The 12,456-nt window shown below is 50.0% G+C and overlaps 1 protein-coding gene across 25 annotated transcripts in view; it reads right to left on the bottom strand.

Moving 5' to 3' along the window:
• MBNL1 (muscleblind like splicing regulator 1) overlaps positions 1-12,456 on the bottom strand; it is a 69,263-nt gene that overhangs the window by 48,211 nt on the left and 8,596 nt on the right. For 18 of the 25 annotated variants that reach the window (XR_004498724.1, XR_004498727.1, XR_004498725.1 and 15 more), the window contains exon 2: positions 1,547-2,433. The exons of the other annotated variants lie outside the window; for them this stretch is intronic. Coding sequence is in view for 9 of the 18 variants with exons in the window: in XM_015637520.2 (XP_015493006.1) it covers positions 1,547-1,720 (174 nt within the window). In the remaining 9 variants the exon portion in view is untranslated. The remainder of the gene's footprint in view (positions 1-1,546; positions 2,434-12,456) is intronic. 25 annotated transcript variants of the gene reach the window in all.

Below are 12,456 nucleotides of genomic sequence, written 5' to 3' on the forward strand. Positions count from 1 at the left end.
GTCCTGCTCACTCCAGTGGCCGGAGTCCTGCTCACTCCAGTGGCCGGTGTCCAGCCCTTCGGCCACAGCCTCACAAGGCCAGCGGGGTCAGGCGCACGTTGCTGGGAAAGCAGCCCGGGGACACGCAGGTGCTGCTGCCACCAGCAAAGCCACCGCGGCTGTCACAGCCCCTGCTCAGGACTCTGGAGCCGGGCCGTGCTCTGGCAGCACCGCCATCCCCACAGTGGCACCGCGTCCTCGCGATGACACCACCGAGCTGGGGCTCCCCACTGGCACGGGTAGCCCTGGCTCTGCTCCTACCTCCAGCACGTGCTTCATGCATAAAAACATCTTATTTCCACATTTTAAAATTAATACCCTGCATGCATTGTAATTGCTGTATTTAAAAATAAACCAAACACAGAAACAAATCCTTCCAGTACCTGAAAATTAAGCCATGGCTGGGGGTGATGGAGTGGGCATTTCAGGCCTGAGAGCACTGTAAAGCTTTACCCTGTGCCCTAAGCAGAGACAAGACACATTTTGGAGCTCGGGACGTTGAGGATTCACAGAGACCTGCCATAAGTCACTTCCTGCCTGCTCGTGCTGTGCCGGGCCCGGCTGGGACCTGCAGGAGCTGCTCCAGCTCCCTCCCTGTGTGCCAGCAGACAGCTCCACACACTCAGCTCCCCTTCCCAGCATCGAGCCCAGCAAAAGAAAATCACATCAGAAAAAAACAACAGACAAATTTCTGCTTCCCAAGGTTTGATTTTTTCATGACTCCACTGCATGAATTCTGTACTGTTTGTGATATGAGTATTTTACACGTTAGGTTATTTACATTGTGGAAAAACCACGGGAAGGAGCTGGGACCTGCACATTTAACATCACTGACACCACAGCTACACTGAAACAACAGCCCTGTCTGTATTTATGGCCACAGCCTAGCTGGGATGTGGCTCCTGCCATGCTTGCATGTCCAGAGGCACCTTGCCCTCTGCTAAGTGCTGTCCTTCCCTTAAAGCAAGTGCACTTGGGAAAAAGATGGGATAACCACACCAGTGCCAAGCACAGAAAGGCAAGCAGGGTGCTCACAGACATCTAAATAACCCAGGGAGGAAAACACTCTTCTAAGGTTCACCATCAGCTGTCCAGGGACACCAACAACCCACTGGTAGTTATGAGATGGAAACAAATCCGCATATTGCTTACGTGGTTTGTGCTATTAAAAACAAAGAATCCTCACAGTGACTTTGCTGTTTCTACGTGAAGTGCCCTTTATTCCAGCTACAGGCAGGGAATGATTTGGAGGCGAAGAATGAGCCCCTGTAGCCATACTGGAGGATCTGAGCACTGACAGATGTATTTTCCTTTCGTTCCCTATATCCTTCCCCTTCTCCTGAGGAAAGAAGCAACACAAATCGCCAAGCATCAATAAAATAAGAGCAGCAAAACACCCCACTGCTGGCAGCCAGCACTTGCTCCTGTTTGGCTGCAGGATTTCTCTGGCTACAACTGCTTCTTTCATTAACCACGTATCCTTGAAAATAATGTAATATTTACTCACTTTCAATGAGTCAAAGCAGGCGATTACGCGTCCGTTTTCAACTTGGCAGCTTTTCGATGGGTGTGCAAATTTACATTCCGTGTCTGGTCGTGAGCAAGTCCCCCTTTGGAACTCCCTACACACTTCCAGCGTTAGCCATTTTGTGTCCCGGATCGGTGTGACGCTAACAGCCATCTTTAGATTTTACAGGTAGTTAAAATTTCCAATAAAAATGGGCAAACGAGTAGCTGAACTGATAAACTGGAAATTATGAAAGCGCCACCTCCAGAACACTTTTTTTTTCCCCCCCCGCTCCCTATTTTAAAATAAGTACGTGTAAAACTGGGTGGCTGCAATCTGGAGGAAGAGCTGTGTCACCGGAGTTCAGAGCGTGGCACGGTGAGCGGGGCTGGGGAAGGCCGGGGCGGCGGGCCGGGGTCAGCCCCGAGCGCTCAGCATCCCGTCCTGAGTGCGGCCGCCGCAAGCATGGGAAGGTGGCGGGCTCCGGCAGCGATTCCCGAGCTGCTCCCGGGGACGGCGGCTGGCAGGTGCCTCGGGCAGCGGGCTCGCAGCGGGCGCTGCGGTGCAATCGGGATCGATTAGTTTGGCATAGACAGATGCAGCAGTTTAGAGCAACGACCGACACCGGCTTTGGGCTGGGGTTTTTTTTCTCCTCCTCTCCTTGGCTTTCGGGCAGCAGAGCTCTGACCTTCGGGGCACACTTTAGTGCACAGTGCAGCGGCGGCGGGGGAGCAGCGCCGGACCGTCCTCCCGGCGGGCGCGGGGCTGGCAGCGGCGGAGCGCTGTCGTCGCAGTCTAGCTGGCAGCAAGCAAGGCAAAAGCAGCGGCTGCTCTAGAAGCGGTCCCAAGCAGCAGCGACGTCAGGAAAGGCACTTCTTAGTACCAACCTGTGGAGAGAAGAGACACGTTACGAGCGGGCGGCGCGGGCGCCCCGCGAGCCGCCGCCCCGCGCAGGGCACTCACGGCTGCGGGCGGCGGGGCCGCGTCCCCGCGCGGGGCCGGGCGGCAGCACCGCCGCGGGCCAATCGCGGCGAGCGTTGCAGCGACACTCCGGGCAGGGAGCCAATGGCGGGGGCCGTCTTATGAAAGGTCGCGCCTGTCAGACGCCGGCCGCGCCGCGCTGCCCCGAGCGCGCCCGCCGGGGGACGCGCGTGCGGCCCGGCGGTACCGGCGAGCGAGCCCGGCCCGGAACGGCACCGGCAGCGGCACCGGCAGCGCCCGCCGGCCCTCCGAGCGGCTCGGGCCCGGCGCCGCCTGACCGCCCGCCGCGGCTCCCCGGGTGCGGCCCGGCGGTACCGGCGGCCGAACGGGACCGGCACCGGCACCGCCCCGTCGGCCCGGCCGGCGTGAGGACAGCCCCGAGACACGCTGAGCCCGCTCGGAGGGGGACACCGGCCCCCGCGCCGGGCCCGCCCGATGGAGGAGCGCTCTGCCCCCGGTGCTGCCGCCCCGCAGCCACCGCAAACCCTCGGGAGCCCGGCCCGGCTGCATGGGCTTCCCTTGCCGAGACTCAGCCGCCCAGCTCTGCCACGGAAACACGGTGACAGCTGCGAATACAAATCTAGCACGGTGAAGCACAGCTCCTGCCCCACCGGAGGATCCCGGCCCAGAGCACGGAGCAGAGGGACCCTCGTGGCACTGCCTGGGACACGCTGACAACACCAGCCAGGACGGGGATTCTGCCAGCACTGCAACCCCAACAGCATCCTCCACCTGCGCTAAGCACAAGACTATTCCCATCCCCGTCTATCTAAAGATGCTGCTACATCACCTTCCTATTTGCCACCACCCTCCAATGCAGGTCACTGACACGGCCTCCAGAATCACACCCTGGGAAGTGATGCTCTCAGTGTGGATGCAAACCGACAGATGAGAAAAAGCTACAGTATTTTTCTAGGGACATAGTGATCACAACAACCAACTCCAGGGGAAGGAAAACACACCTAACAGAGCTAATGAGATTACAACAGGCACCCTGCGTTCTTTGCCAGGACACTTGAAATCATGCCACATTTTTAATCCCTGCGAGGGAGAGACAAACAACTACATAATTACTTGCAAGCACAAGTTAACAACTAAGTGTCTTTGTGGTAAACACAGATACTCATTTGCTTCAACTGCCTAAAACTCTGAAGTTTGGGGTCATCCTGCACCAGCAGTCACCACTCCTCAGAGCTTGGGATATCAAAAATTCGTAGGTTTTGAAAAATTGTTTTGTAACAAGTGTCCAGGCAAACCAGTTTGGTTGTTGCACGCGTGCCACACTTCCCAGCCATGACAGATTAGCACCAAGAGATCTGAAAGCAGAGAATGTGCTGCTGGAGCCGTGTGCCAGCAGGTGCACCAGATCCACCAGGCATCCCTGCAGCCTCATGCAGGAATACCAGCACATCAGAGCTCTTCTGGAAGCCTAAACACATGTCCCAGCCTTCAGTCAAGGTGCACTGCACCTTGTCCTCCACAGACAAGAGCTGGATCTGCATCTCCCACCATCACTCCTGCACTGCACAGAATGATTTGTGTTGTTTTGGTAGGGATGTTTGTTCCCTCTGAGCCCTCAGGACAGGGTGCTGCCAATGCCAGCAAGAAGAGCTCTATCACAAAGCTGTGGAACAGCTCTAAGCAGAGTTTTCTCCTGTTCATCAGCTTGGTAACCAATCCATACCAAGCATTGATTTTTCCAAACACCAAGAAGAGTTAGAGCAGCAAATTGATGCATTTTATGTGCTAAAGCCAATGCAAGTTAAAGGCCACCGCTTCCAAACAAGATATTTCACTCTCATTACACAAGCAGTCACCCCTAACAAGAAATGAAAGAGAGCATGAAGGCAGCACCCAAAGTGAAAAGATGAAAACTAGCTTTTGTGCTCACATGTACTGACAATAGAAATATTCCTGGTAATACTCCCTGAACTATGTTTTACTCCCAGGTTTGTAATAAGTTTTCTGTTAGGTTTTGGACAATCACCCACTCAGAGAAATCCTGCTCCTGCTGATGTCAGTGACACACTTGTGACTGCACTAACTGAGCCTGAATTCCACCCTTCCTTCTTCAGGCTGCCAGCCACAAAAAGAAAAGTATTTCTCTGAGGGGCTGATGCCTCGAAGGTAAATCTTGGGAACACAAAGGAATACTAGATGTGCATTTTGTATGAACAGTTACTTGAAGAAAAAGTGTTTTGTTATAGTTTGTTGTCTACCTGAAAACAGCCAGAAATGTCAGCTTTAAAAATAGCCTTTGAGCAGAAATAAAGGCTGATGTCATACCAGAGGTTTATCTTCAATATCTCCACTAAATAAAGGAAGATGTTAGCATAGAATTATCTGTCTTTATCTGCATAAACTGTTTTCTCATCACTTGGAAATTCTCTTGTGATACTCAATCACTGAGGAGTTCTCAGTTAGCTTCACATGCTGGAAGATAACTGTCTGCAAAACCCAGCTGATCCATGTGATGTCTCCTTTGGGCTGCTGCTGATAACATGGGAACAACTTCAACAAATCAAGAGGGAGAACCTCAGAGACAGGACAGGAAAAGGATTGAACTTTTTATTGTTCATTTAATTAAAACTGATTTAGGGGTTGACGGTTTCTAGACCCCACCTAGCAGAGCAGTCAGTAATAAAGATTCTTGTGATCCACAGGTGGGTTTTAAAGTTCACATTTTGAATTTCAGAAGCATTTGCTACTTGTCTTGGGAATAATTGCAACATTGGTTTGGCCAAAGCAGAACCCTGTCTTCACTGAGTATCAGGATACAAGGATTGAAAGCAAATTAAAAAGTGATTCTCAGAAGAGACAGAAGAGAGAAATAACACTGAGAAGTCATTCCTTAGGAGGGTTTCAGAGATGACTTATTTGTATCCAGAGCTGGGTCAATGAAAATGATTAAGAAACAGCCTCACAAATCAATGGAAGGGTTATCTGGAAATGTCCAAGAAATTGAATCTGACACAGAGGAGACTCCTGTTACTTCCCCTTATTGCTATAAAGAAATGTACAGACAGATTAATGATGCATTTTTGCTCCTCATTACCGTCTTTGACACAAAAATAAGGTATCTCCCTGCACTGAGAATTGCTCCCAAAGAGGCATTGTTTTCACTGTTCCTGTAGCTGGGTTTGCTGGACATCCCTGTTTTCTCGATCTCAATTCACACACATCTCTCAAAGAAACATGTAGAAAGCTGGGCAGGCAAAGAGCCCAGCACCAAAGGAGATGGCAGGGAAAAATGCTATTTTTATGCTTAGAGCAAGTGGAAGCTGAAAACACCAGTCTCAATGACATGAAAACTGTCAGCAAGAACAGATAATTACACAACGTGAATTCATCCTCATGACAATGACTCTAATGAGATAGGAAATGGAATAAAATCAATATTCTATTTACACTGACAGGGCAGTCTCAAAGCTTGAAATTGCCAAATGGCTGTCTTTTAAATCAAGGAACACAAAATTACTGACTCCTTACAGTATTTTCAAAACACCTCTGCCAAACTCAAAGTTTACTAATAACATATCTCAATAAAAAATTTGGAAGAGATACAGCAATTACCCCATGGCACAATTGAAGGATATAATTATTACACTGTCACAAAATTAAGCTGAAACAATGATCTAATTAACATCTTGTCACACAACAGTACAGGGTTGGATAAAAGAAAATATTCTTTAGTAAACTCCAGCTGAAGAACCCAATTGTCACACTCTGGGCTGCACCCACTGCTCCCGTAGGACAGCACAGAAAAGCAAGATGACTCCTCTTTCAATTTTGTACTTTTGTACATTTCAGGAAAAAACAGGAGTGCAAAGGCAGGAGCAGAGAGCAGCCAGCTCTAGAGCAGGACTGCCAGGTCCTGTACCCTGGGCTGGATTTCACAGCTTCCCAGCCCAGCAGACTGGGACTTGGAGCCTGGTAAAACTACAAGCACATGTTAGCTCTCAACTGCTAAGTGCCACACCAGATTTGTAAAAAAAACTGCCAACACTGCTTCTATGACCCAGATATTTTGCATGATATGCATAGTTTTAGTAGTAGTACTACTACTAGTGTTTTAAAGGCTTTTTTCTGTACTGTTTTAGCTCTGACAGACTTGCCTGATGCAACCTCCCACTGACTTCAGTGGCTCCTCCAGCATATCCCCATCAGACATGGTTTTATCTTGAGTCTATTTCACAGTTTCTGAAACTGTTTTAGCAGAACCACCTAACTGTGACATTCCATCTGAATTTAAGACACCCAAGTGTACTGGGTTCATGAAAATTTGATAAATAATGAAAAAAGAGGCAACATGTTGTACACTACGTGTCCCAACCACGTGCAGAAATCAGGTATTGCTCCAAGATTTCCCTGATCAAACTGAACCAATTCCCACCAGCAGCTCATGGGCACTGACCTACAAATCCCACAGCCCAATCCTCTCTTACTTTAGATTACAGTAATGCTATTTTCAAATCAGAAAGTTACACCACAATTCCATAAACCCTCTTTCCTTTAAGGAGCAGACAGTTATGGATTAACTGCTCTCGCTGTAATTTAAAAAATATTCAAGTCAAGAAACATGCTGTTGGTTTGTTGTTTTGGTTTTTTTTAATAACCTGGGGTATATATAAATCTCTGTTACAAAACTGGAGACTGCAGGGACACACAGGGTTCAGTTTGACAGCATTGGGTGTGTATTAAAGAGCAAGAACAGGCACAGGCCAGTCCCTGTCTCTGGACAAGGACGTGGCACACAAGCTGTTACTCTGTTCTTGCAACCTTATGCCAGGGACACAAAATGGGAAAGGACTACTTTCCCTTTAATCCACTTTTCATCAATTTAAGTATTACAAAGCATTTACATATCCATCCCCACCCACCACTGAAGTTGCAAATACTGTTTCTGGCAATAAAAACATCATCACACTGTAATTCCTTTGCCATAACATTCACTTAATGTATTTTAGAAATGGGAAATTCTCTATTATCCTGGCATAGGGGATTCCACCAAAAAAGAAGTGACATTGCCCAAGCAAATCTAAAAATAAGTTGCTTATCTTTAAAAATAACAGATAGATAATAAATTATCTAGTAATTTTAGTTAAAAATCCAAGAAGTAACAAACCGAATTGAAAAAATACAACCTGCTTTATTAAAATCAGTTTTATTTTTTTGTTCTAATAGTAATTTTAAACTTGTTTCTATACAAAGATATTTGAGAGGCCATAATAAATCAACTACACAGCCTTCCAAAAACTACAAGCTATTTATTAATCCGACTCTTGCGCATTTTGTTTGATTAACTGCAAATGTACACAAGCCAGGCAAGGCAGGAGAGCAGCAAGGTGAGCCCAGGAGCTGCCCCCCAGCCCAGCTCTCCCCAGGGCAGCACAGGCTGTGTGAACAGACCCCTGAACAGACTCTGCTCCACTGGGACTCTCATCTCCTGTCTCACTGGGTGCTGGGTGCTGTCCTCCAGAACAGCCACATGACAAACCCCAGCGTGAGTCCCACCAGCGAGATTCAGAGCTGGGGGGCACCTGCAGCAGTAGCTAAGAGGCAGAAACTGTCCCATAGTGACAGGTGATTTCTAGCTGCACGTGTGAGTGTGAATTTATATAAAACATGATGATTAGCATCATCCATAATAAGAATCCCTGCAGAAAAAAAGCCACGTCCATGACTCAGCAAGGGAAGGAACTGCTTCCCTCTGACACCAAATTCAGCTGATGCTGATGGTTTCAGGGAGAAGTGACCTCTCACTGGTGAGAGGTGCAGCAGGCACCAACCCTGGCTTCCTGCGGGTCTGATGCCTGAACATCTCCTGCACCGAAGGGAAAACAGACCAGCACCTTATTTTACTGCTCAGGTTTCCACTTCCCTTCCTAATGCAGCTGCCATGTGGCCCTGGTGCAAAGGGTGGCTTTTTCTTCCCCTGAGACAGCTGGATAAAGCAGGGGGAAAAAAGGAGTCCTAAGAGACCACTGCAGTCAGCACCTGATTGATCAGGACATACACATGGCCACTACTAACATTATTGATTTAGTAATAGCAGCACTTCCTCCACACAATAAGCTTCTCCCCTTGGCCTCACAAACTCATCCCTGGCTGGGCCACCCCTCCCACCTTCACCCACAGCAAAAACTCCACATTTCAAAGTTCTTGCCCGTTCACATGACAACCACTTCATTAGGACAATAATTTTGAGCCAGGAGTCTGGATGCAGCCACCACATCCCTGCACACATCAAATTAACTAGCAAGATTAAATCTGAACCCAATTACCAGGAAGAAAAGAGGCCATTCCTGTCACCTGCTCCATGCTGGTGTGTTGTTCTGCTCCCAGTGCCAATGCCAGCAGCTCTCCTGGCCCTGAGGACACGAGGACCTCAGTGGGACACGATTCCACGGGGGACACCTTGCTGCTCTCTGCCTGCTGCATAACAGGCACACTGCCAGCCGGGCCCATTGGAGCTATGGTAATTATGGATTGCTTCATCCTGCATCTGACTTGAGGACAACCAAAGAGGGATGTTGAGTCCAGCTGATGAGGAACTCATTGCACCGAGTTCTGCTTGCAGCAGATCTGAGAACTGCTCAGCTCAGCCACGGCGAGCTGTGGCGGTGCAGGGACAATCACCTGCTCCTCCCCAGGGAGCAGCAAGGTACACGGGAATAATGAGGGACAGCAGAGTCCTCAGAGCACTTCAGTGGACCGAAGGACTGCTGCCCAAGGGGCAAACCAGGCTCTGCAGCACGGCCAGTGGCACCCCAGTCCCACAGCTCTGAAACCACACAGCACCACAGCTGGCAGTGCTGCCGTGCTGGGGACACCGGGAGCAGGGAGCCACCACCCAACTCCAGTCACCAACACGGCAAGGACAGCCCTGGAAAACACTCCAGCATCTGCTGGGAGACAGGAGACACAGCCCACTGCATTTGCATTCACAGCTGGCTGTTTCTCAGGGAATCTCAGATCCAAAATAGAGCACTTCCCATGCTTTGATTCATTCTGGCCTTACATTTAATTTATGTTTATAATCACATCCTTCCAGGATAATAAAAATTTGTACAGCTTCTCAGAAGATACAACAAATCTATATAATCTATTTCAGCAGTTACATAAGAATCTAAACCACAGAGAATGGGATTTTTAATTCTCTCTGCTCTGCCACCATCTGAGGTATCAGAGATGACTGTTATACTCTAAATATGAAATTATTTTTCCACACACAACAAAACTAAACCAGTTTAGGAGCTGCCTTCCTTGACTTAATAGAGATCCCTACATATACAGTGCTTAGCAGCACAGAAACACTTCTGATGTGATTAATTTTGGATCGTGACCAATCTCACTCAAACTAAACAAATACACGTGCCTTCATATAGCAAGCAAAAGCTCCAAATTAGTCACTGCTATTAAAAAGAAGTAATAAAAACTGCATGACTTTTATTTTAGGAAAGAAGTGAAAAATATCTTTGAGACAAGTTGTTAATCCTGTCTATTGCTATACTTGCTTTAGTATATTGTTCCGCTTGTTCATTTCCAATCCTGCTAACAATAACCATGAGGAAGAGGCCTCTAACAGCCCAGTGCACACAACCTCAGGCAGCAGAGCTTTGGGGGACAAGTCACAAAGGGGCTCCTGGGCTGCTCCCTGTGTGACACCACTGCTGCCACTGACACTGTCCCATAGCATTTCTCACATGGAATACTCCATCCTCTACTTGGGCTCTCCTCAAGGTGTCCCCTTTTTCATTAATATAGCAAGCTACCCAAATTAAACACAATGAAAGCCTCATTAAACACAAATTAAACACAATGAAAAACCTCAAAAGATTACTATTCTCTTTGTATTTTCCCTCCTACCTCTAAAAGCCATTTTCAAACACCAAGAATGAAAGTTTAAATTCCTGCTCTTACACAAAAAACGTGGGATATTTGGAAAACAGCTTCTGAAATGACTTAAGAAAACCCAGCTTTTATAAAAATGGTGATTAAAGACAGAATGCTCAGAAGTTGTAGGAACCAAACCAAATCCAAAGCAATAATTTTGGCAGTCATGTGGAAAAGTTAATGAAAGAAGTTCAGATGCTTGTATTTCTGTCCCACCATTAGCTGTATTTAATTAGAAGAATCGAACGGAGCTGTGTCTACTTTTCACAACAAAAATCACATCATTAAAGATTTATTTATTGAATATATTTGCACATAAATACAGGAGCTCAATAAAACAGTGATAAGCAGCAAAGAGATCTGCCCAGGGACTTCCTTGCCAGCAGCCTGCAAAGCTCCAGCACCACAGCAAGTACCTGCACTCCCTTAACTGCTACACATCAAAAAAAGCTGAAAAATACATAGTTACATTATCAGGAATACAGACTCACTACCTTTGATTTTTCACTGCTTGAAAGAAGACTCAAAGTCCACTGAAGTTGTGCCTATATTTGGAGCATGGGAGGATTCCCATATAAAATTATAGGTAAAGAGTATCAGAGCTCACTGAAAAGCAGAGGTGGCCACACAAAGTCCAGCATGCTGCCCAGGCACTAATAAACTCTTCCACACACCGGCATCAACGTTTTTGTTTGGATTTTATTCCAGGCTTCAGAGGGTCAGAGAGGAGGAGAGGAGAGTTCTTTCTCCCCAGAAGGCCGTGCCGTGTTTATCAGTGCGTGCAGCTGACGGGACCTTCCTTCCCTGGCAGCCGGAGCAGCTCTGAAATCCCAGGAGCGGCCCTTGGGAGCGGCGAGGAAGAGGAAGGGCGGGTGCCCCGCACAGCCCCTCTGCCAGCAGCTCCTTTCTGCGGCCAGTGCAGGGCTGCTGCTGCTGCTGCTGCTGCTGCTGCTGCTGCTGTGCCCCAGCCTGGCACCCCGCTCGGGAAGGCTGGCACATGTGCCTGCTGCAGCGCCCGGGGCTCCGAGCTCCCTGCCCTGGGCACATCTACACCAGCCGACACAGCAAACTCCACGTGCTCCCTCAGAAATTCCCTTCCATCTAAAGGAGAAGCTTATCTCCTGGCGCCGGGTGCTGTCACCGCAGTGCAGATAACGCCGCTGCAGCGCCGGGCTCCGGCAGCCTCGGGAGCGCATCCCGGACCCCCGGTCCCCCGGCAGCCTCGGGAGCGCATCCCGGTCCCCCGGCAGCCTCGGGAGCGCATCCCGGACCCCCGGCAGCCTCGGGAGCGCATCCCGGTCCCCCGGCAGCCTCGGGAGCGCATCCCGGACCCCCGGGGGCTCCGGCTGCCCGCAGCCCATCCCTGCCCGGCCTCGCACACCACGCTCAGCAGCGCCGGGCCTTGCGGGACTAAGCTGCGCACTTCTGATTGCTCTCCCTTTTTTAGAAGGAAAAAATTCCAATTAACTTCTCTGGAAGCAGGATTGGGCCCAGAGCCCAAAAATGCTCTGGGTTCCCAAGTCCTTACTCACTGCTCGCAGTTGGAGTCGCTGGCGCGGGAGGCAGCAAGGCAGCAGGAATGCTGCGGGAGGCTTTGGGAGCCCGGGGCCCAGCCCTGCTCCTGCTGCCCTGCTCCTGCTGCCCTGCTCCTGCTGCAGCCCTGCTCCTGCTGCAGCCCTGCTCCTGCTGCAGCCCTGCTCCTGCTGCAGCCCTGCTCCTCCTGCAGCCCTGCTCCTCCTGCAGCCCTGCTCCTCCTGCAGCCCTGCTCCTCCTGCAGCCCTGCTCCTCCTGCAGCCCTGCCCGAGCACAGCCCTGCTCCTGCTGCCCTGCTCCTGCTGCCCTGCTCCTCCTGCAGCCCTGCTCCTCCTGCAGCCCTGCTCCTCCTGCAGCCCTGCTCCTGCAGCCCTACTCGTCCTGCAGCCCTGCTCGTCCTGCAGCCCTGCTCGTCCTGCAGCCCTGCTCGTCCTGCAGCCCTGCTCGTCCTGCAGCCCTGCTCCTCCTGCAGCCCTGCTCCTCCTGCAGCCCTGCTCCTC

The sequence above is a fragment of the Parus major genome, chromosome 9, assembly GCF_001522545.3.
Source record: "Parus major isolate Abel chromosome 9, Parus_major1.1, whole genome shotgun sequence".
In the NCBI taxonomy this organism is placed as follows: domain Eukaryota; kingdom Metazoa; phylum Chordata; class Aves; order Passeriformes; family Paridae; genus Parus; species Parus major.